This window comes from Homalodisca vitripennis, chromosome 6, assembly GCF_021130785.1.
Source record: "Homalodisca vitripennis isolate AUS2020 chromosome 6, UT_GWSS_2.1, whole genome shotgun sequence".
NCBI lineage: Eukaryota > Metazoa > Arthropoda > Insecta > Hemiptera > Cicadellidae > Homalodisca > Homalodisca vitripennis.
This window is the reverse complement of record NC_060212.1, coordinates 121728363-121753611: the sequence shown is the minus strand read 5'-3', so window position 1 is coordinate 121753611 and position 25249 is coordinate 121728363. Positions and strand designations below refer to the sequence as shown.

Sequence of the window (25249 nt, the reverse complement as noted above, 5' to 3'; positions counted from 1 at the left end):
CAGCTATCTAAAATATATTTGTTAAGATAGGAATGTTGATTATCGATCTGGCCGTTGGCGGTTATATGTATGTGACGTCATATGAGACCATACTGTTTGAATAAATCCTATTGGCTACTGAGGGTCACGCCACTTCTCCCCGCCAACGTACCTTACCGTTCCAGCAGCGAGTGTTCTTCCCAGTCCAGTTTTACCCACGGTCCATGAAACCCGCGTCCTCCCGACCAAGATGTAGTCCAATAGTTTTTCCTGAATTGGTGTAATTTTATTACCCAGTATTATTACCACCGGCCACGAACATCACAGTTACTTACGTTGTTGAGTACTCCAAAGTGCCATTGGTGTCAGGGTGAAGTTCAAACTCTTGATCTGCAGGGACTGATGTGTCATCGAACGTCATTTTGGGGCGGGTTTTTTGTATCTAGAAAAGAAAATTCTTAGTTATAATGTCACTAGATGTTACCTATATCAAAATATTCTAACATCAATGCATTTACGAGAAGTATTTGGTAGTGTCATCATAAATGTCATAAAAACTGGAATGTCAATTTCTCTCTTATTAGAAGTATTTACTAAAAATTTTAAAAATAGTTCAGGTTAAAGCAATTTACACATATTTTGAAACAATAATTTGGGTGTGTTGTGCAAAAAAACTGTAACACAAATTTTAGCATTATGAGACAGGACTATCACTCATCCCATTCAACTAAAAAAATTATACTTTTCACAAAATAGAACCAAGCCCCATTCTTAACATAACAGTCTTTCTTTATTACAAAAAGCATACAAAAACTATATGTTTCGGTTTTTTACAATTCTATTTTTTATATAAAACAATTAAGTACGTTTGTTCCTTTTACCAGACTTTCCTTTCTTTCTGTGTTACCAGATGATGAAGTAAAATAATATGAAGAATAATTAATTCTTGATTGCATTTTCATACCTTTATTATTCAAGTCACTAGTCATGGAATGTTTTGAAAACAAGGATAAGGATTTTATCATGTATTTTGTTGTTTAGTTGTAGTCATTTCAAGCAACTTAATTTCTTATTTTTGCAAAATCAAAATACACAAACTGCAAAGACAAACAATGGCGCAGTGTAGTGGGTACGGCGGTTATCGCAAGATAACCAGATCAATCAACGCCGAGCGTGGCTGCTGCTTGGACAGGTGGACCGCCTGAGCGATCCTGTCCTTGCAAGCGGGCCCGCCTGCCCGGCCATTGGTGGTGGTTCGGAAGTCACCTTTAAGCCGTTGGTCCCCAGGTTAAGTGTTAGAGAGGGTTCTTAGCCCTAACTTCGCCTGGTAAAATAAGACATTCTTTACTTTTTTACTTTACTTTTACTTTTTTATTTTACTTTTACTTTTTACTTTACAAACACTTTTTGTTTTTTATAATAGATTGTAAATTTTTTTTAATAAAAAGATTTCACAGACACTATGGCTTATTTATATGAGAAGATGGGAGAGTCCAATAGAGATGGAAAATGGGATTTACATTCTGTAACTTTTTATTTACCTCAAAATGAGCTAATTTAACTGTTTTTGTAAGAAAATTTTCCAAATATTATACCAAAATTTTGTGAATACTCCAACTATAGCACTTCATTTTTACAGATAAACTGGAAATGGTTCCCCAGGAGGGTTAATTTCTTGTTGGTTTATAACTGACAGTATGAATCTTTTACAGGAAAAATTCATGTATCACTTAAATCTGACCAAACCAACTGATATTAGTGATAGCATATCGCTAACTGCAAATGTAAAGATATTTGGCCAAAAGAGCTGGATGATAGGAATAGTTTACTGCAGAGGTTACTGCAGGTTGAAAAATTAAGAACAAGTTTCCATTTACATGGAGGAGAAGAAAAAGAGAGAGAGAACAGATGTTTCCTTCATGATTAGGGTGTTATCTGGATAGCAACAAAGATAGGTCATTCTTCATGGAAAAGAGAAAGTAATTGCGCACCTGATGAGACAATGAGAATACCAATTCACCCAGATTACATTATATTTTTTTAAATTTAGGTGTCTCGATGTAAATTGTTTGTTTTGAGTTACTTTTTGTCATCAGCTTTTTTTGGACCTCTTCAGATGAACATGACTCCAGATTCTAGACACTATACTAAAAGGAAGATTAACTGGAGCTAAACTCAACAGTCATATCTAATAATACCTGAAAATTCAGACCTACCACATGCACCAGTTACAGTGTTTTATGAGTTTAAAGTTGGTAAATACTCACAGCCTCATTCTGGAAGGGTGTGTTTCACCTTCACCTCCCAGGATGATTAAACCTTTCAGCTTAACATTTCCGGTAAAACTGTAAATAACAACAACATTCATTATCAAGTATTATACACAATAGAATAAACATTATCACACTGAACCCTAAATATTTTGGTTTTTTTTTCGTAACAATATTGGATTTAAAATATTGTTAACATGTTCGTGACGGCCAAAATTATCCTACTTTTCAAAATTACGATCCAATTTCAACCAAAAATGAAAATGTTTTTCCAATAAACATGTTCTGGAGTGATTAATAATGTCCATGAACATATTTCAGTGCCTAAAATGCAGCTGGATAATATTCAGAGAGTATTAGAAAACCATTAATCATTTTATTGAGTTATTAAACAATATTACATGCATTAGGCCAGATCATTTACCATTAAACAATGTCAAGCAAAGTAGCCTACTAAAGTCAAGTCACCAGATGTCCAAGGCTTGTTGTATATTTTGGAGTTAAAACTAAATTAAAATCAATAAATATTAAAATAAAAAAATATAGGTCAAATCAACAGATCTTGCTAACAGAATCGACAATTGAAATTAAAATCAACAAATAACATATTAAAATCAACAAGTTGAAATCAGACAGGCACCATTCTCAATAGGTTATTGATCTCAAAATATTTACTTATATTGTACATAGGATTTTCTAATGACCAAGACAACAGTTTTTTTTTAACTGGAAGTGGTAACCTATTCAAAAGTGTTATACCAGTAACAGGGAAACAATTTTGTATTTTGCTTAATCTTTAGTAAGGTACATCCAGCAATGACTTATTTCTGACATTGTACATATTTCTCATATCTCTGATTGGGTACTTGAGGTGGTTTTCTCTCACGTCACATAAGCAGACAAAAATATACAGGTTAACAATCATCATAATCTTAAGACCAGCAAATAGGGGTCTACAATGTTCATGAAAAGTAGTTTTGGTGAATATTCTTACTGCTTTTTTCCTACAACAATAGTATTTTTTTGAATGTGACACAAGTGTCCCCAAAGCTTGATACCATTTGAAACATAACTATTAAAAAAGCATAGTACGCCACCATGAGAGCACTCAAAGATGGCCTGTAACTAAGTTTGCGTAACAAAAACAAGAGTTCTACATAGTTTTTTTACATAAATTCTCAATATGCTCAAACCAATTTAATTTAGTATCTAGGATAAAGCCTAACAATTTTACACCCTGAGCACAAGGTTGGTCCACTGATAAGCTAAAAACAAGGTCTTAAGTTTTATTATCATTTAATGCTATACAATTGGCTCTAAACCACTCGGCAGCTTCCTTAAAGCTAATATCTATTAAATTCTGCACTGAAACTAAATCTTGCTGGGTTGCTAACAGATTTGTGTCACCTGCAAATAGAATAGTCTGAGTGGATACATGAAAAGGAAGGTCATTTTGAGAATCAAGAACAGCAGGGGATCCAAACCTGAACCCTGTGGGACACCACATCTGACGGGAAAGGGATCAGAGATCAATCCCGTAAGGATACAACTTGTTGACAACTATTTATATAAGATGAGATCATCCTTTGAGCAATGCCCCCCACTCCATACACTTAAAGTTTCTCCAAAAGAGCATCAAGGGGTGCACAGTCTCATGCATGTGACAGGTCATCTTGACCACAGTAGAGCACTTATCCTCAAAGGAGGCTAAGACAATGGAAATTAACTGCTCCACAGCATCACTAGTGCTTAATTTCTGTCTAAAACCAAATTGTGCAGGAGAAAAAAGTCCTTGTTCCTCGAAGTGGCTATACAGTTCAGTATTTATTACATGTTCACATATCTTAGATCAAACTGGCACCAATGTGATAGAACTGGCCCATAACTAGACACTGCAGTTCTGTCACCTTTCTTTGTACATAGGAACAATTTTAGACAGATTCAAAGGTTCTGGAAAACGACTACGGGCCAAAATTAACAAAGTAAGTCAGTACATGAACCATAGACCCAATGATTGCCTTGAGAAAATTTGTTGACATACCATATGCACCCCCACTTTTACTACACTTAAAATTATTTACGATTTTACAATGTCAGTGGATGAAACGTTTCTCCATGACAACTGCACATTACAGTGGACTACTCCATCTAGTAGCTCTTTAGCCGTCATTGAAGCTACAGGAATAGCACTAACAATGTCTTCAACTGACTGTATAAAGTAAGAATTGAACTCACCTGGAGAGGCATTAGGCAGTTACTCCTGAGCCTTACCAATGTCGTCTTTAATCGCTTGCTAGGCCGCTTGACATGGGTTGCTAGTATTCATGATGGAATCCACAGCAGCTCTTTTTCTGGCCTCACACAGCTTGAAGCGGTAGTTTTCTTACTCTAGCAATGAGCTGTACGAGTTCTGGGATGGTATGCACAGATAAAAGTCCTCTTAGGTATATGTGATATTTTCTTAGTCGTTCCAGTTCAGGTAGTAATACTATTTTGTTAGACAACCTCTGGCTACCAGTACCAGGTTTTACACTACAGGGATGCTGAGATCAAATGTTGAGTTAAATCTATCAAAGAAACAGTCAAATGCTACCTTAGGAGAGCCAGCACTATATACTTCATTCCAGTTCATCAAGTTCAATCTGTGTATGGAAATGTTGGTTTGAGACTCTGTTATAAGCCTATATTTGTTGCATGACCCACTGGTGAGGCATGATGTATATATCTAATACGACAGTGTAACCCCACTGGTGGGTCATAAGCCTTTTATTACAGGGTGGCCGTTTTGTGATGGCCCAATGGCCATCACAAAAGTGTTTAAAGAAAATTGAAAAGACTAACCTATCTTAAGAAATTAATAACATCTACAATGAATCTGGTTGCTGAATGAAGTCTTGGCATTGTCTAAAATCGCCTGATCCTTAATCAAATTATAGTAACCAAATGAATAGGGAAAACTTCAGACTGTACATAACCACAATCTTTCTTAGATTGAAGTTGATCATTGTTACACTCAAAAATTATTCACGTCTTCATTAAAGAAAACGCAATTAACTCAATGTTGTCAAAGCGTCCCTCATAGGTGACTGGGAAATTAGATGTACCTTGTTTCAAATAACTCCTGTGTAATTCCAGGCAGAGTTACTTTTGAAAACAGAAAACAGTCATCAAGTAACTAAAGTTAAACCTAAAACATGTAATAGTTGTACATTACAAAATATCGTAATTTACACATCAAAGTAGACAGTGTCAAATTGTCAAAAGACTGGCAACCTGTAATAACGAAGCAATACTGATCTCCACACAACGCAGCCACGGTGGTAACGGTTGATTTAATAAATTGTTTATTTAAGCTCCAGTTCACATTCCTCTTAATACAACGTCTGGAATTCGATGCTGTTACAAACTTGACTCCTGGAATCTGGAACCATGATTCATCTGATGAGATTGAAATAAAGTCAATGATGAAGAAGCTCCAAACGAACAACTTCCATTGTTTCGACATCATAGACACCTAGATTACAAAATATAAAATATAGTGTATTCCAGTTGAATTGGCAATTCTCATTGCCTCATCAAGTGCACAATTGAGTGCACTACGATGTTACTGACATAATCTCTAAGCATGGTGGAGCAACCGAGTTTTCTACTCGCAACATAGCCACGGTAGGAAGGGTTCACTTAATATTTTGTTGATTTTAGCTCTAGGTTTAAAACTCAGTTATTCCACCATGATTAAGGATCATATCAGTAACATCGTAGTGGACTCAATTGTGCACTTGATGAGGCAATGAGAATTGTCAATTCAACTGGAATACACTATATTTTATATTTTGTATCTAGGTGTCTATGATGTCAAAACAATGGAAGTTGTTCGTTTTGAGCTTCTTCGTCATTGACTTTATTTTCGATCCCATCAGACGAACATAGTGCTAGATTCCAGGAGTCAGCTTTGACACAGCATCAGATTCCAGACATTGCATTAAGAGCAAGGTGATCTGGAGCTAAAATCAACAATTATATTAAATATTGGTCTCATTTGTGGGTTAAAAATTAACCAATCATAATACAGTTCTGTCCCCTTCAACTCTACAATAGAGGTGGATTTACACTATTGGCAGTTTCAGTGTAACATATCCTGACTGAAGATGTTACTTATGTCACCAGGCCAGTGACTCGGGAATACCATAGACTGCCAATGCCCATGCACAACACATGTGATTTGATGCCGTTTATGCTACTCTGAGAGGTACTACACCCGAAAACATTGCACCATTAGAAAACACAGTTACAGTTGCAATGAAATTTGGGGTTTTCTTGTGTTATTGAATTTACAATGGACATAGTATATAAAAATAGTGGGAAAGTTTATTTAATGTTGTGGGGAGAAAATGTAAACCAAGAAAAACACGTTTAAATTGTAAAACTAGTTATAAAAAATGAATCAGCTTTTACATCTTTAGTTAGACGAGTTTAGGTTATAAGAACGTTTCAGCCACAATAAATCATGTTTTATAAAATTAATGTATAATAACTTTTATAGTTTTTGTGGTGAAAAGTTTATTTGGCATCATGGTGGTAGTAAAATATATTTTACATTCCAGGTGGTACCATAACATGGTACTGAACCACCTATAGGTGGCTTCTATCTGGATCTACACCTTACTTTCTTAATTCTAATGAATTTTACCGCAATATATGTATAAATGTACTATCAGTACAATACAACAGTATATAGTGTACCATGTCGGCAAAAGTAAAACTGTTTCGTTAAATGAATCTAATAATTTTTTTACAAATGTTTTGAGTACACTTTGGTTAAAATATCTATTACATATTATTATTTTAAGTTAAATAAGTGCTTTTAGTACATCATGTTGTAAAAGTGAATATTGTTCCAGAAAATATCTCCCAATACATTGTTTTAATACTTTTGATGTCAAATTGTTTATTGAATTTATCTTTTTAACCAATCATTATTAAGAAACTCTGACTTAATCAAAGTTCCACTGATTTGCCCAAAAAATGTTACTCCGAGACAGGATTGTACAAACTGACCCTTATTTTTGCATAAAATCACAAAACAATTAAATTTTACATTATTCTTAGTAATGACACATTCTTCATAAAAATATGCTTAGAAAATATTGACCGAATAACAAATGCAGAAATGAACTCTACTAAATTGAGTGAAATACTATCTACACTTTGCCAGTTATAGGCAAAGACGTGTTTAAATTGTATGCTCTTGTTGCATCCATATTAAAAAAAAACATGTTTCCTGTGAACTTTCACACAATTCTGTATACAAGACAATTCTTTTGAACCTTGCTGTAAACTCCAAGAATCAAGAAGTTTTTATTGTCTTTAAACACAAACAGTGTATTTGACAAAGTCATAGGCTTATAATTAATTATTTTGTTCATTTTTTTTTTTTCCTTGGGGCGGCCTACTGCTATGCACTTAAGCCTCAAGGGCTTTTTGCGCACCCCGGAAACACCATGAGGCCCACCAGTCTACAACTTCAGCAGTTCAACAAACCGCCGAAAACAACCTATCAAGTCCTCCTGGGAAAAATTCACCACCCCTGTCCAAGCTACCAAAGATGGCATACCGCTCTCTTGCTATTGCAGGGCAATCAAAGAGCAGGTGCTCAGCAGTCTCCTCCTGCTCATTACACCTTCCACAGAGCGGATCCTCCTGAAGGATGCCAACTCTGTGTACATGCTTCCTCAGGTGACCATGTCCCGTAATGAGACCAATGATCTTAGAGGACATTGATCTGTTTAATGAGAGAAGGTCCGAAGCCACCTTGGAGGAAGGTGACTGTAATACCATTCTACTCACTCTCAAACCCGGATGCAACCTCCACCTTCTCCCATGCTCCGCGCGAATCCATTTCGAGACAACCCTAGAGAATTCACACCTTGGAACACCGCAGAACGGATATTTACTAACCATTACAATTATATATTTTTTTATAATATCTTGTGTGGGAATGGGAAAATGCATAATAAACAGTTAACAACTTATCTGCAGTAAAACAGTTTCTTAGTTTCCTAAGAAGAAACAACTCTGGATAAATGTTTACATAATTGCTCTACATGGCAATCCCAACTTAACCTACTGTCAAGATGTATACCTAATAACTTAACTGGTTTTATATCTTTGTAAATTGTGTGGTTTAATGAAAATATTATTTTTTCTATGTTTTGGTCCTTACAAGTATTTATTGTGACCGTTTTTTGCAATCTTATTTGGCTGAATAATCTTTTGGTGTGGTCCTAACTAATTTCGTACGAGAGATTTATTAGCGGAAAATTGTTAACAATCACTTACAAAGTTTTGTAGAGAGGGAGAGTCTTACTAATGTAAATAGCGCTATCCTCACCACTCAGCGGATTGCGGCTTTAATAAAAGGTTGGCAATAGCAACCAACTTTAGTTGCTGCACCAGCCACAAAGGCACTCGGTGGTGTTTACAGAGAACTAAAAATAGTAAGATCATACACAAAACCAATTTTTATCAAAATAAAAACTGATTTTAGCTACAATTGTTTTTTACAATGGATTTTCTACGAGACTTGTTACAATAAGACATTTACTAGATTCTATACTTACGGGATATTGAATAAGAGTTCCTCGTCAGCATCACTTTCCACAAACTGAAACAAATTTAGAAATATCAGCAAAAATACCAATACCGATAATGTTTTAAGATTGCCCATCCACTGGTGTGTATTGAAAGTTGTATGTGTGGATGATGTTAAAATGTTTGTAGTCCTCAAGTTCAAGACAATTATAACTAGGCCATTAATTACTTACAACTGTTGTGCCCTTTAAAATAAATTAATGGCAAGAGTTTCTTAACCTGTAACAAGAATAATTAAAACATTTTTGGTGTTGTGTCTAATTTCACAGAAAATACAATTACCTTTCACAACTCTTCTATTGTTTTACTGTTTATCTAATATACACATACTGTATACACCCTTGGTTGTTAAGACATAGCTTATCAGGTAACTTCACCCGACAGCATCACTATACAGCTGGTAGCCATTTTATTATGCTTGCCACTTGTGCTGCACTCTGTCGGAACGCGATAAAACTACTTGAACTTGAAAGAGTAGGACATTTCACAGGACTTTGTCTTTTGAAGTAAAGTGTTTTCCTAGCTGAGTAACTGAGATTGAAAGATTAGACATTATCAACGCAATCAATATTATTTGTCGGGCCACTTTATCTGACATGTCATAGATATTGATATATAAACTTGGATATGTTATTTGTACTAAAAACGTAACATTGTATTATTTTTTTCATTCAATTTATTCCAAATTTTATATGACTTAATTTTATGAAATTAACATATATTACTTTTGAATGTCTCTTAAACATTTCTGACACAAAAAATTGTTTTTTCGGGACATTCGCTACAAAATGTATCTACTGGTGTCATATTTCTTGCCACATTAGGTCCTTTTTCTTTAGACTCTCTTTTGTAGCACATTTTGCACACTTTCCTTGCTCTGCGTTTTCTTGCTCCTTCCCCAACAAAAAGAGATGATGTTAGGTAGTGTAGACCAGTTGCTGTTACTCTCGGAATAAGCGGTTCTTTTTGCATGCCCATCAATGAACATGCCAATTCCTCTTTGAACTGAGTAATAGAGACCACGTGTTTTTTTTTTCTGAGCATCAGGTGTAGTCTTAGAGTTAGAGTGTAGTGTTAGGAGTTAGAGTAGCTATTGTAGGCCAACCAACTGTTAACTACTGAAGTCCCAAGCAAAAGTTCCTTTCCTATTTTGTGGAACCATCGCATTGTCTTTCGCACTGCAGTGCTGTAGGACGACATTTTATCTTAGAGATCAATCTCAACTTTTGCCTTATTATAGTCAATGAAAACTAAGGGTTTCAAGATGTGTGGTCCACCAGCCTTTTTAGGTTCAAGCACAACATTTTCAGAATTATGGAATATGGAGAACAGGTGTACTTCCCTCTTATCTTTCCACTCAGTAACAACTATGCTCTCATTGTTTTCTGAGCACACCATTTCACCCCTACAAATTTTTTGCTTAAAGAGGTTTTTTGGTAAACCTTTATGGTTCTTTCTCAAAGTACCAGCGAGATGCGTTTGATTTAACAACATCAGATTGGCCAGTTCAACGGAGGTGTAATAATTGTCTACATATAGGTTATAACTTTTGTTCAAACTGTTTGTCATAAGCTCGTTTACCACTTTGGTGACAACAGAGCTGTCTTAGGTATTTTGTACAGTACCTTTCCCCATGTATATCTTTACTGAATATGTGTTCCCAGATTTACCACACAGCTTCAATATTTTGATCCCGTACTTTGCGCTTTTCCAGGAACATATTGCCGGAAACCTAGCCTACCACGAAATGGTACCATTACTTCGTCTACTACCACATCTTTCTCTGCTACTTTCAAGTTACAAAATAAATTAATCAGTGTAACCAGCAGGGGTTCAACTTTGCCAATTTGCCCATCTTTTTCTAGGTTCTTGTTATCACTGAAATGCCAAAAACATGAAAGTAACTGGAATCCGTTTCTGCTCATTACTTTTTGGGCAACAGAGGAACTATTCAAAGAGCTTTTAGACCAGTAATCACTTATTCGTGTAAGTGATACTAAACCCATGTATACAAGCAATCCAATGAATTTGCTCATTTCCTCTGGATTAGTATTTTTCCAGTCTTTTAGTCTCCTCTTACGGCTGAGTCCCCAGCTTAGAGATTACATAATTTGCATTACGATTGGTTTCCACAACCATCATTTTAATTACTTCCTCAGTCAAGTAACGCTCAAAAAAATTAATAGGCTTTGCTTCATCAGGTGAAGTGAAATTGAATTTTGGAGTCTGATTGAATTGGAAAGTTTTTTGCTGACCCTCATATATGTCCCAACCATCATCAGTACCCAGGGTATTTATAGCATTACTAGTTCCAGTTATGTTGTTTGTAGTGTTACTAGCGTCTTCAGTGTCCGTTCCAGGAATAAAGTATGGGTCACTGTCACTATTGTTGGGTACATCACTCACTATCATTGACTCGACACTACTATCATCACTTATACTGGCATTCAAATCACCCGGTGGTGAGGGGTTATCGATCATTAGATCAATTTCAGACGCACACAGTTGACAACTGATTTTACTAAGTGAGCACTACTTACGATCAGCATAAAATCACTTAGCAGACACTTAGCACAATGTGAGCTTCATGTATAAAGGCGGGAATACAGCCTCATAGTGGAATACAATGTGAGGACAAATGGACAACTGGTGCGTCTGCAGTAGCCGGAGAGCAAAATGAGATAGAAATATTCGTTCTGCCAACAACAAAAACTAAATTTCCCTATTATAAGGCGTCGTGTATAATAGTGGCCCAACAGGCATGTTTTTTTAGTGAAACTTTTACTTGTAAATAGTTATGTCGGGCCAAAGTACATGACGCTTTATATACAGCAACAGTTACAAGAATTTTCGTTAACATCATTTGGCAATCTCCGCTAAAGCGTAATTTATGGACTCGGCAGTTAATGTGTTAAATAACCTAAAAACAAACAGTAGGTGGGGACAAAATATCTTCTGTATAATATGAAAGTAACCAATATTGTTATAAGACATTAAAAACAACTAGCTGTAATTAATTGTAAATATCTATAATAATAATATTTTTGTATTTGATAGTTTAGGTATTTCTAAACGATAATTTGGTTATAAAAATTTCCATGCTGTTGAGACAATATCATCACCCAAATGCAGATTGATATTTTTAGAGTGTCATCAATTTTCTTAGGCCTTTAGTCACTCGTATTTAATTAGTATTGCAAATTCTAGTCACTTATTAACCCTTTCAGTGCCAACATCCATTTTTACGGACGTCAATAAGATGCGCAAGAAGAGCCAGTGTCTCTTTAACCGACGTCTATAAAATGAATCGCTGAAAATTAAAATAAGATGTAATGTTTCCAATATTATTGTTTTTGTATTTACTATAAGATAATATTTGTAAAAAATACTTAACACGTTCACTGCGGCAAACGCCATTTGGCGTTTTGTGATGATACGACGAATGCGGCGAACGCCATTTGGCGTTTTGGGCGGGATGTTACTTCCCGACCGGTTTCAGCGTTATCTCTTGATTAGCCGGAATAACTAACCTTGATTAGCCTTGAGTACGGTCTGGGACATTATCCTGTGCATGTCGTTTCCATGCAATACTTTTAATAGTTTTCCGAAATGAATAATAATAGGAACCGCGAGCCGTGAGATCCAAATAATTTGACAGTTAGTGAAATTGATAGATATTACGATTCTGAATCTGGATCAGAGGCATACAGTAGTGGAGTAAGTTACAGGCCAAGTGATGAAAGTGATTCTGAGTCTGAAATTGAAGCAGATACTGCAAGTGGCGGCCCATACGTGTCAACCGTGAGTAGCCACTCAAATCCCGAATCTCCCCAACCAAGCACCAGTCAAATTAGACACACAAATCTTTCTCAAATACCACTAGTTTGGGATGATAACCCAATAATGAAAACTACGTGTTCCTACACCAGAAAATAATAGCCCTATTGATTATTTTAACCTTCTTGTTGACGAACCCTTTCTCAAAGCCATTATCAATGAAACCAACGCAAATGCAGATGAAGTGTTTTTGTCTTCTGGCACTCATGAGAATTCCCGAATAAGTTAGTGGAAAGATATAACATTAGCTGAGTTCAAAAACTTTTTAGGGCTTTTCTTTCATATGGAAATAGTAAAAATGCCAACCATTCAACACTATTGGAAAACAAATAAATTATTCAAAACATGTTTTTCTGAATTTATGTCTCGAGATAGGTTCCTTGTAATTTTGAGGTGCTTACATTTTGTCAAAAGTGACCCAGATTATGAAGACCGCTTACATAAGATACGGCCAGTTGTTGAGTATTTTAATAATAAGATGAACTGTATCTACTCGCCAGGCAAAGAACTGTCCCTAGATGAATCCATGGTTTTGTGGAGGTCGCCTCGTATTTAGGCAATATATCAAACAAAAGAAACACAAATATGGGATAAAGTTGTATCTTCTGACAGAACCGAATGGACTCAGTTTGAAATTTTGCATTTATGCCGGAGCTTTAGATGCTTTGTCAGGAGTAGGTCACACAGAAAAAGTAGTGATGTATCTGTTATCCGAAAGGCTAGGTAAAGGTCATGCTGTATATGTTGACAACTTTTATAACAGTGTGTCACTGACCAAGAAACTTCTGGCTGAAAAAATCTACATTATTGGGCCACTGCGTGTCGATAGGATCAACAATCCTTCAGAAGTTTTGACCAAAAAAACTAAAAAAGGGAGAAACTGTTGCAAAATATCACGAGGGGACAATGGTAGGGAAGTGGAAGGACAAAAGGGCTGTTTTATATATATCAAACCAGTATGAAAATGAAATGACAGAACATGTTAATAAAAGAGGAGAGGCAAAAGAAAAACCACTACCAATTGTAAAGTATAATCAGTATATGAGCGGAATCGACCAGCAAGATCAGCTACTCAATTACTATCCATGTGAAAGAAAAACCATTAGGTGGTATAAAAAGTTATTCATACACATTTTGCAGATGTGCATAGTAAATGCTTTCTTTTTATACAACAAACACAACGTAGATAATAAACTATCACTGTTGGAATTCAGGATAAAAGTGATTGATAGTCTCCTGACTCCACTAAAATCTGAAGAACCCAAAAGAAAAGCAACACAACACCTCCCATCAAAATTCCAAATGGGTGAAAAAGGCAGACCTCTACGAAGCTGTTGTATCGTGTGTAATGGCAATGGGATAAGAAAGGATACTACCTACTTTTGTGAGGCTTGTGAAGATAAGCCAGCTTTATGCCTCGGAGACTGTTCTATGTGTATTTTTATGACTTAACAACATATTACTCATCACTGAACCAACGGAAATGGTAAGTACTATAAATACAATTATTTAGTTTATTACTTTGGTTTTAGTAATAAATACGCATAAAACGCCAATTGACGTTACCCGCATATTGTATTTGTCATTATGCTATATGCTAATAAAGCCAATTGGCATTATTTATTATTATTTTATTTTATTGATGAATTAGTCATTGAATGTACAAAAGATACCCATTTAAATAGTTTTAAGCAGAAATAGAGTATGCACTTACGAGTTAGAAAAATTGACATGCCACATTCGCTGTAAGTCATCATATGTTTTCACAGTGAACGTGTTAATGTAATTTTTTTGAACTAAATATTGACCAAACAAACACTAAGTACAAACGAAATTGAGTGTCCACTTTATACTGCGGTACTTTGGTATTACCTGGTGGCAGCTATTTTAGGACCAATTTTCCTTATCGGGGACCAAAATAATCTTCATTACATGTTAGTAGTACTTTTCTTGTTTTATAATAAACAAAAAAAATACCCGAAGAGTTATACTTCCTGTTGCCTAATCGCCTCGAAATAGGCCTAAGAAGAGCAACCCTTCAAGTAGACCGAGATGTAATTAATTGTTGTTCTTTTAGTTTTTGTTTTCATTTATTTTTGTTCGCTTGGTTAATTAAAAATTTCATCAATTAATAATTATCTTCACCTCTAGGATTTACCTACCTCGAACTGAAGAAGAAAGTTTTTTATTAGTAGAATACCTTTGGCGATCGAGAGGAGTAACAACTGGTGGCGATGCATTCAACTCAATTCTTGCTGATATCGTTTCCTGATGGGAATCAGACTATGGTAACCTTTCGCCTTTATGACCTGTAAACTTCATAATAGGTTAAATAAAGTATGTTTTTTTTCAATATTGTAAATTATTTTGGTCCTTGATAAGGAAAACTCGTTCAAAAATGGTAGCCTCCAGATAATACCAATAAAAATAATAAATAGGAACCGAGTGGCCTCCTTCTCGCTGACATTGCTTCCTTTTAGGAGACAGAAAATAACAAGGACTGATCAGCGTAGTGACATATAAATTTCACAGTAGTCCAAATAAAGTCTGCTCTTTCTAATAATTTAATTTTTTACGACCCTTGTAAGAAAAATTCTTTCAAACATAGCGGTTCCAAATAATACCAAAGTATCAAAATATCGAATGAAGCAAAATTTAAGAGAATTTTTAAAACTACCAAAAAATCCATGATTTAAATGTACGATATCTAGGGATGATATAAAGGCCGACCCGGCAAGTCATGAATTTTTGACGTTATTAATGTATTCTGCTCATCCTCCTGAACAAAAATATATATGGTTTTAGGGAGTATATTATAAATAGTTGTTTTTAATATTTTAATGTTCTGTTTATGTGCTGTGTGTCTCGATATCTGTGTACTTCAACGTTATCTGTGGTCAGGACTGATAACGTATCTGTTATCTGAGCACTCTGTGGCTGTGGTCCAGTGCTTCACAAGATATCGTGTACTGTGGTTCAGATCAAGTGAGTGCTTGCTAATCACTCAACCATCCACTAGTTCGTCAAATAGTAGAGAATTGTGTATTTTGTAAGGCACGTTAGGAGTTTACGTCAGCCCGCACTGATGGATGAAGGCACTCGTCTCAACCAGATAACAACAAATTAATTTGTAGCTCAAAATTAAGAAAAACATCGTTCATTTGGAACAAAATTCTGTTCATTCCAGTATTATTTTTCATTTACTTTTCCATAGATGGCGGTGCATCCGATGACATCATCACGAGGTTTAATCACGTTCACAAAAGGTCACGTAACATGGGTGCAAAACATGGAAATATTGGTCCGCACATAAAAAGTAGTTCCATTTTTTCAACAAACAAGTTAATAACGTTAAAACTCATATTTTGCGGCTCCGGCTTTTACTTTCACAATTATCCAATGCACAATGTGGTCTACACGGCCGAGGTCTTTGCTGATACCATATATCTGGTGGTTCTCTCCCAACCACCAGATACACAACCCAGAACACTCTAGATTGGTGGAGGGCTTCCTAGAGGCCACCCACCAGGACGACCATCAAGAAACAGATGAACTTCCCGCTATCATAGAAGCTGAAGTCACCGGTACCCTCGCTAGACTTCGTCCGAAGAAGGTGCCGAGGTCAGGCACCCCATCGCTCAGAAGACTGCCAGAATGGGTCATGAAATGGATAACCTCCCTCTTCAACTCCTGCCTCGGACTAAAACACTTCCCTGCACACTGGAAGCAAGCTAAACTCATCCTACTCTCGAAACCACATAAAAATCTTACCCTACCTGACAGCTACCACCCATCTCCCTCCTACCTTATCTGTCCAAAATCCTTGAGCGACTCATTCTGGCCCAATTCCCGGAGGAGTTCCACCTGGAGATCCGCAACGAACAATATGGTTTTCATCGGGGCCACTCCACCATCCTCCAACTAACTAGTCTTTTCAGACCTCACTGACAACCACAACCAGGGACTCATCACCACCGCAGTTTCCCTTGATGTCAGCAACACCTTTGACCGCGTCTGGCATAAAGAACTACTGTAAGTTGGCCGCCATCCGTCAATGTGTCTACATGAGACGACAGATGGAACAACTGGACCCCTAGCTGAGGATCTGGAAGGTCAAGGTCAACACACAGATGAGTGAGGCCATCTGTTTCACCAAACATCACAACTACCCGGCACACCGTGAGAGGATACACCTACAAGGGAACCTACTACGATGGACCAAGTCCATCAAATACTTGGGAGTTGTCCTCAACAAGACTCACGACTGGGCTTGCCGCCAAAGGGAGGATTCGCCTCGGAACAGCCACCCGTCAAGGGCCGTCGGCCCTGCTGAGACCTCACTCCGAAATGCCTACTAACACAAAGCTGCTGCTCTATAAAACGATAGTTCGCCCTATCGTGACGTATGCTGTTCCTGCCTAGTATCTACACACCTCCAAGACGACCACCAGGAAGGCACTGGAAGCTTTCCAGGTAGGATGCTCCGCCAACTGACGAACACACCATGGTTTGTCAGGAATACAGACTGCAGGGTTACCAACCGTGCATGAATATATCACAGGTCAGGCGAGAGCCATGTATGCAGCTGAGTCACCGTGGGATCATATCCGTGAGTGGGCGACCAGAGAAGCCGTCCATCTGTGAAAAATCCCCACCCTAGATGACCCAAAGACAACAAAAGCCAGCTGACTGCCCACTACGCTACCCTACTGACCAGACTACCGAGACGAACTTCAAAAACATTAACACTACACGACCACACTGACTACACCACACCAATAGCCCCAGCTGAGGCTGGATGCTCACCAGACAAGCAGCCATTCTGCTTGTTGCAGAGATGCTGCATCAGCAAGGGACAAGAGACTCTTTATGCAAAGTACCCTAAAAAATGTCTAGCATTGAAATGGTCAAGCACTTCCCATTTGAAAAATTCACCAAATAATGTGAAGTGGATCTTGTAAACTAGTACCCACGACTTTAATCTTACCTTTTCGATATTTAATCTATCTTCCCAAGGTTTGAATACGTCTTTTCCTGAATTATTAACAGCTTCATTTAGACACTCTACATTTTCCATGTCAATTTTAGTGAATAAACTGTATTGAAGTCCCATTTCAGGTGTATCATCGTGATCATGATCTCCATCACATCCACCATGACTGTGTCCATGTCCTGACATTTTTACTTTAATAAAATAGGCCTACTGTAATTGCAAAATACTCGGAAAAAATACTGTACATAAACATAACCTTTACACTACGGTAAACAAAACCAGTAACAGAATCTAAACCTGAACTAAACTGAACTTGAACCAGCCACTTAGCTAACTTTTTTTTGTTTGTCTCTTCCACAGATGCAACTTCAAATCCCATGCAGCCTCACTATTCCCTATTTTATGTTGATTCACTTGTATTTTTTAACGTGTTACTTCGAAGATGTGTTTTAACAATTGATCTATTATCAATTTCAGATAAATCAAAATTTCTAATAATAAGTCAAAAAAAAATATTATATTGAAATATTAACAAGTGAGTAAAGAATACCTCAAAAATATTATAAAGATGCAGGCTACTGTAATATCATTGTGGTCACTTGAGGTTAAGAGTTATGATCAAGACTTACAAATATAACATTTGTTTGATAATGGTGGACAAACGCTTGTAAATCGTCATTATATATTACAAAGGTATCAAATAAATCATCATGAACGGAGGATCGCCAAACTTTCAAAATTCAATATTTTCAGGTGGAACATTAAGAAATAGTCCAGCATGATTCTGCCGCTAGAGTTGAGAGTCGGTATGAAGAAAGTATTAAATAGGTTACCAATGATGGACTCGAATGTGACTCTGTCAGGGATGGTTTCATATAACGTGTGTAATCAGAAATCAGAAATTCTTTATTTTCAGACAGTATAATTATCACTGCAAAATAGCGTCAACAATAATATGTAATAGTTAATTACATGAAGTGATTTTCTGAATAGCCTGTAGGAATAACCAAATCTGGTTATTCTTCAAGATTCCAACAATGTAGACAAGAAATGGTACTGTTAGCGAGTTGATACTGCCAACTCTAATCCATCCCAACAAATGATGATGAAAATGGATTAATTGCTAAATAAATTTTCTTTCTCGCAACTAAGGTACACGTGGAGCTGATGCTGCAGAGTGAGGACGCATGGAATGCAGTCACCACTCATGTACATGCGATCCTTCTTCAGAAGGGTGAAGACAGATGCCTGGCTGACCCCTAGCTTCCGAAACAAGTAGTTTTGTCCTGGATGGGACATAAGACACACGGACCAGGCAAGATGTCATTCGAAAGGGTTCCGGCCTGGGTTATCCGTGGCCCGTAGGGGGTTTAGTGGGTAGTCCGCAAGGGAGTCCCACACTCCGTGCGCAAATGCATTCCCCCTACGTAAAAAAAGACATTACTGAAATCTTACAAGAAATTAAAAGTTATATAAACTGAAAGGAAGCTGAATGACATGATTCCCCAAAATTCCTGTTGTTGGCATTTTGGAGGAGGCAGCGCCACTCACGTAAATCGCCGTGATTATTCTCGGATTAAAATAATATGAATTATCCTCACGTACAGCTCCGAATGAGCACGAGTTAATAGTTTCATTGAACGCATCCTGTGGTGTTGTAATCTTGGTTAATATTTAAGTGGAGCCCAGGTTCAATACATTTACATTCAGTACATAAATACATTTTGTCTACTTTAAGCTTTTAATGTATATTATTCAATATAACTTTACACTAACCATTCCATTTAGTGGGTATGAAAATAATGAACATTCTTTTGTTTTATTTATGTCTTTATTAATTGGTGTCGTCCCTCAGCTATATTTGAGTTTTAACATATTCGAGTAAAGTATCTTATTTATTTCAACGGTTCCACAATTTTGACAATATGTTGAATAACATATTTTAATTTTAACCTACATATTTTTACAATATATCTGCTTAAGTATTTTTTTTTTTCAAACTAAGCATAAGATATGATTTTTTATACATTTTTACCACGACATTTAACTAGCAATCTCTTGGTTACAGTAGGCTATCAGTAATTTGTTGTTGGTTATTGTATACTAAGAACAGTCCATTCTTTTCCCGGTTAGGTTCAAAACGTATGTTTGAAGTCAGCATGGTTAGTCAATCTATTACTTTAAAAATTTATTTTATATATACAAAAAAATGGCGTTGTTTTTGTGATAATTGTTGTGACATGTGTGCAGTATAACCAAATTATTGATGATCACCCGAATTGCATTAAAGTTTAAGTATGTGTTTGAAGTCTTTTTTTTTTTGAAGTGAAAACTTCTTTAGGCGCGTTGAGCGTTTTGGTAGAGGGTAAAATCCTCGGTTCGCGTCAACCGACATGCTAATGATACTAACCTGCATGAAAAAGTCAGTCTCGCTGTGTTTTTTTAACCGTAGACTTGGCCGCGGACTACTAACCTGCATGAAAAAGTCAGTCTCGCTGTGTTAAAACTGTCCCGGCGGAGTATGAAAACAGACTGCGAAAATCAGTGACCTTTACGGCTTCCTCTCGCGACTTAAAAGTGAAGCCAATGTCGTACAATTCTGTAAGATGCGTCAAATTAAAGCTCTTAATATTGGCAATATATTGGTTACAATTTTTAAATATTAAAAAAATTTCGAAATAATTTTGATTATTGTTTACATTTTACATAGCGTTTACAATGACAAGAAAAAAGTAGTAAGCGAGGATTTTTTTTATTTTTTGGTTAGACAAAATTTGTCAGCGAGAAAGTTGTGTGAAAATAGATGAATATTTTTTTTTGTAATTTATCATTTTTTTTATTGGAAGTTTAGTTTAGCCTGTAGTAGCGTTATGAAGTGATGAGTGAACGTTTCTGCCGGAACTGTAGTTGGCGCATTGGCTCACTGATACCGTATTAACTCAATAAATTAGTTTATTGTGCAATAAAAATACCTTTACGAATAGAACCAAGTTAATTTAACTAATTTATTAGTTTTAAAAATATTGTGGGTTTAATTGTTATTGCAAATTATATACTTTATCCGTAAGTAAAGTTAAATTGACCACGTGGGAAGTTCAAAAGTGAGTATGAAACATATTAATATTTTTATACAGATAAATGAATAATGAAAACAACGAATATATTTTTAAACATTTTTAATATTTGTACGAATATTTGTATTTAAAATTTAGCATTATTCATTTTTAATTATGTTTTTAAATATTTAACCTCTTCATCATGAAATGAGTATTATTACGGTATAAGATTTATCTTACTAGCGTGGTAAAATAGATTTCTAGTTATTTGATAATATTTTTTCGTGGATTTTTAAAATTGGAAAATTAAAAACGCGTCACATTTACAATTACAGATGTACTGCTACTATAACGTATTGTTAATTACTCTCAACTTAATAGTTCCGTTTTCACTTCTATCGGCAGTCCCACGACTGCTACTGTTTTTTTTTCTTCTTTATTTTCATATTCATCAAGAACAGAGACAGCGTCAAATCTTAAAAAGTATAAGTTAAAAACATTTTTGTTAACTTTTATTAGTAGGTGTTGATGGTCATAAATTCTTCTAGGCTGTATACAGTCTTTTCCACTAGCCACTTGAACATTTTCCTCTTCAAAACTTGTGGGCCAAGGTTCTTAAGTTCTCCTGGTAGCATGTTGTATAACCTGGCACCTGCATAGGTTGGCTTCTTGGCGAATAGAGCTGATCTGTGGGCTGGCAGATTGAAGTCATTGCCATGTCTTGTTTGGCGTTCATGGATATCACGGTTCCTCAAGCAGTTTTGTCTGATAGCCAGTAATATTACCTCCGTAATGTAAATAGACACCACTGTGAGTATGCCCAGTTCTTAAAAGCATCTCTACAGCTTTCTTGAGGATTTAAATCAGCCATGATTCGCACTGCACGCTTCTGCATAACTAGGACTCGCTGAAGGTTGGTGATAGAAGACCCCCCCCAAAGCACTATTCCATAGCGAACATGTGTCTCGAAAAGCGCAAAGTAAGCGATTCTAGTAGCTTCTGGTGTGCTAATGTGTTTTAACTCTCTTTAAAACAAAAAGAGCTGTGCTGAGTTTTGAACACATTATGTCTACATGTTGATTCCATGAGAGACGATTGTCAATTGTGACACCCAAATGCTTTGCAGAGAGCACTTGTTCTAGGTCCAGTGGCAAAGATACATAATCTTTATGTCTTCCCCATATGATGCATTTGGTTTTGGATGCATTGAAAATCAGGTTGTTGTTCATGCAGTAGTGCTTAGCTCTAGTTATAGATGTGTAGGTGTCAATTTCCAGTGCCTGCACCGACTTGTTGTTTGTGACGAGGACAGTGTCATCCGCGTATGACACTGGATAGCAACCCTCCCCCAAGTGCTCCTGAAGGTCTCCAATGAAAAGCACAAACAGTACAGGCCCCAAGACAGATCCTTGAGGAACACCTCTTTTAATTTCCATCGGTTCGGATGTTTCAACTCTGATATTTCCCTCAAAAACCTGTCTGATCTCCATTATGTTCCTTCTACCCTGCAAGTAACTTTCAAACCACTTTAGTGCTGTACCCTTGATGCCTAAAGAGCTAAGTTTTGTCAATAATAATCTGTGGTTAAGGCAATCGAAAGCTTTGCTTAGATCTAGAAAAACACTACAAACATTTTTTCCCTCCTCAAGGTTGTCAATGAGGTGCTCAACCAAATCAATGAGGGCACTGGTGGTTGATCTTCCCGATATGAAGCCATGTTGTCTCTCTGGTAGGTTGCGATTTATCTCCAAATGCTGTGTGAGACGTGTCAGTATGACCTTTTCCATGACTTTTGACACTGTAGGAATTAAAGAGATGGGCCTGAAATTCTGCACTTCCTTTTTATTACCTTGTTTGTGCAGAGGGTACACTTTGGAGGTTTTTAGATTCTCAGGACATCTACCCTGAGTTAGGGATTTGTTAACAATACTGGCGATTGGTATACAAACTTCATTTCTGCAGAACTTTAGTATTTTGGAATTTATCCCATCTACTCCAGTGGATGTTTTGGATTTCATAGAAGAAATAACTTTCAGTACCTCCTCTGATGTTACCAATTGGAATTCGTTGAGTGCTGTTTCGTAATGATCTCTTGGCTCCTCGATCACTGAAGTTCTGGGAGAATTGTTATTGGTCAGAATATCCTCCGCTGTAGTCGCAAAGAATTCATTGAAGTATTCTGCAATTTCTTTCAGGTCTTCAACTGTATTACCATTGATATTCAACTGCCAGACTGTTTCTGAGTCCTTTTTTTCGCTTTCCTTTCACTGTTGACAATCTCCCATACAGCCTTACTTTTGTTACTTGCCTCAGCTATTCTTTGTTCACACTTTGTTTTTCTAAGTATTCGCAGCTTCATATCATATTCCTTCTTCTTTTGAAAAGCTATATATTTGTCCTCTTCCTTTTTGCTGAGTGCACATTTTTCATTAGCTCTTATGAAGTCTGCTCGCAGTTCATCTACTTCTGTGTTGTAAAGCGTATGTTTTCTTTTGTTAATTCTTGATTTTTTAAGGGGGCATGTGATGTCTAGTGCTGTTGTAATTGTACTAATGAAAACTGAGTATGCCTCTTCTACTGTAGGTGCTGACTCGACTCTTTCCCAGGAGTTTAATGCAAGGAGGTTTGATAGGTTTGAGAGATTGTGAAAGTTGAAAATCCGTCTGGTTATGTTAATAGGTCTTTTTGCTTCACAGTCTACTTCAAGTTTGCAGAGCTGTCCTGTATGATCAGAAAGCGAGGTATGGATAACCTCAACGTTAATATTCCCCAAGTCCAGATCGGTGCATACTACATCTATTGAAGTAGCAGTGGTGGAGGTTATTCTGGTTGGGGGCATGGGGGCAGAGGAATCCTTGTTACGTTGAAAGTGGCAAGCATTTCACTTACTGCAGTTTTTTTCTCTTGATTGTGTCAGACTATCAACGTTAAGGTCCCCCAGAATACAAATTCCATTGTTGTTATTTGGAATTTCTTCCAGCACTTGAGTCATCTGTGTAAGGGCCTCCTCAAGTGAGGCAGAGGGGGGTCTGTAAACACCCAGCACATATAAGGTTTCCTTTTTGCTTAGATGTATTTTTATACCTGCAATTTCACATAATAACTCAATACTGTGTTTTTCTGAGAGGATACTTTCAACTTCATTAGCGAGGTTGTCTTGCTTGAATATAGCTGTGCCCCCTTTGAGATGATTTTCTCTACAGAAAGCAGCAACCAGAACATAGTTAGTCAAGCAAACATTGTTGAGTATTAGGGAATTTAGACCATGCTCAGTTAGTACAACTATATGTGGCTTGTTTATGTATAGAAAGTGGTTTAATCTATCAATCTTATTGCTCAGTCTGTCCATGTTTTGGTGAAAGATTACTAATTTATTTTTTGTTTTTGGTTTGAGACTGTTTTGTGTCTGGTTTTTTTGTCACGTTTTGTTCTAAAAAATTATCAGCACTAATTTGAGAGTTGGAGAGTTTTGAGAGCAACCTGGGAGCCACCCCAGGGATATCTCGTACTGATGTGTCATGTAGAGATAAACTTGTTGTAGACGTTATGTGTAGTTTGTATTCATCTATGTATCGGTTAAAAAAACTCATCATAACTTTCACCTTCCTTTCGAACCTTTGCTAGTGCTGGTGGTGTCCTGTGAGGCAGTGAAATAACGATAGGAGCTTTAGTTATCACCACTGGCAGTGTAACTTTTTGTTGTGAAACTTGAGAGCGTGAACTGGGAACAGTTGTGATAGGTCTTGGCCGTTGTGTGATTGGGAGATTAGTAAGTATATCTGAGCCTTTCTGATCTGACTGCTTCCTTGAACACTTTTTTACAGTATTTTGTAGCTTCCGTATGCTTGGCAATTTGCAAAGATACACTAGACATATTACTACTCTTAGTTTTTCTAAATACTTTGGTTTTATGTAAGTCAGAGTTTGTGTTTTGTTGGTAAATGGGAGGTTTATAAGAGCCTTGGATTTTAGATTCTGAGACTTTCTGGGCCAATTTCTTTAGTTCATGTTCCAACATTTGTTGTCTTTCTTTAAGATTAGTTATCTCACAAGCCACTGTCAATGGTAAGGACGTCTCTCCAACAGGTGAGCTCGTTTGAGTACAGACATCTCCATTTATGATTTGACAAATTGCTCCACCACTCTCCACTGCATGTGATTGTATAGTAAGATACTTGGTGACATCGTCCCCAGTAACTAGTGCTGGTTGAGCAGCTGCCACACTCCCAGAGTTTTGAACAGAATTGTTTACTGATTTACCATTCGTGTGCTCCTTGTGTGCTACATTATAAGAACTCTTGCTATCTTTGTAAGTGGTTGGTTTTGAATTTATTGTCATTGATATTAATTGTTTCAGGGTCTTATACTTGCTAGTATTGTTATATAACATTGATCCAACCTGTAAACGCTTAGTCCATATATCAAGTTCATCAATATGCAAGTTTAGCGTTACCTGTTCAGAA

General features: G+C 36.6%; 1 protein-coding gene across 1 annotated transcript; it reads right to left on the bottom strand.

Annotated features, from left to right (window-relative positions):
- Positions 1–316: 316 nt before the first annotated feature.
- LOC124364862 (PITH domain-containing protein GA19395) lies at positions 317–18051 on the bottom strand. Its single transcript, XM_046820655.1, has 4 exons — positions 17725–18051; positions 8870–8913; positions 2247–2324; positions 317–421 (listed from the first exon to the last, which is right to left on the bottom strand). Exons 1-4 carry the CDS (start codon positions 17914–17916, stop codon positions 397–399), a joined length of 339 nt encoding a protein of 112 aa, XP_046676611.1. The 5' UTR covers positions 17917–18051; the 3' UTR covers positions 317–396.
- Between the last annotated feature and the right edge of the window lie 7198 nt (positions 18052–25249).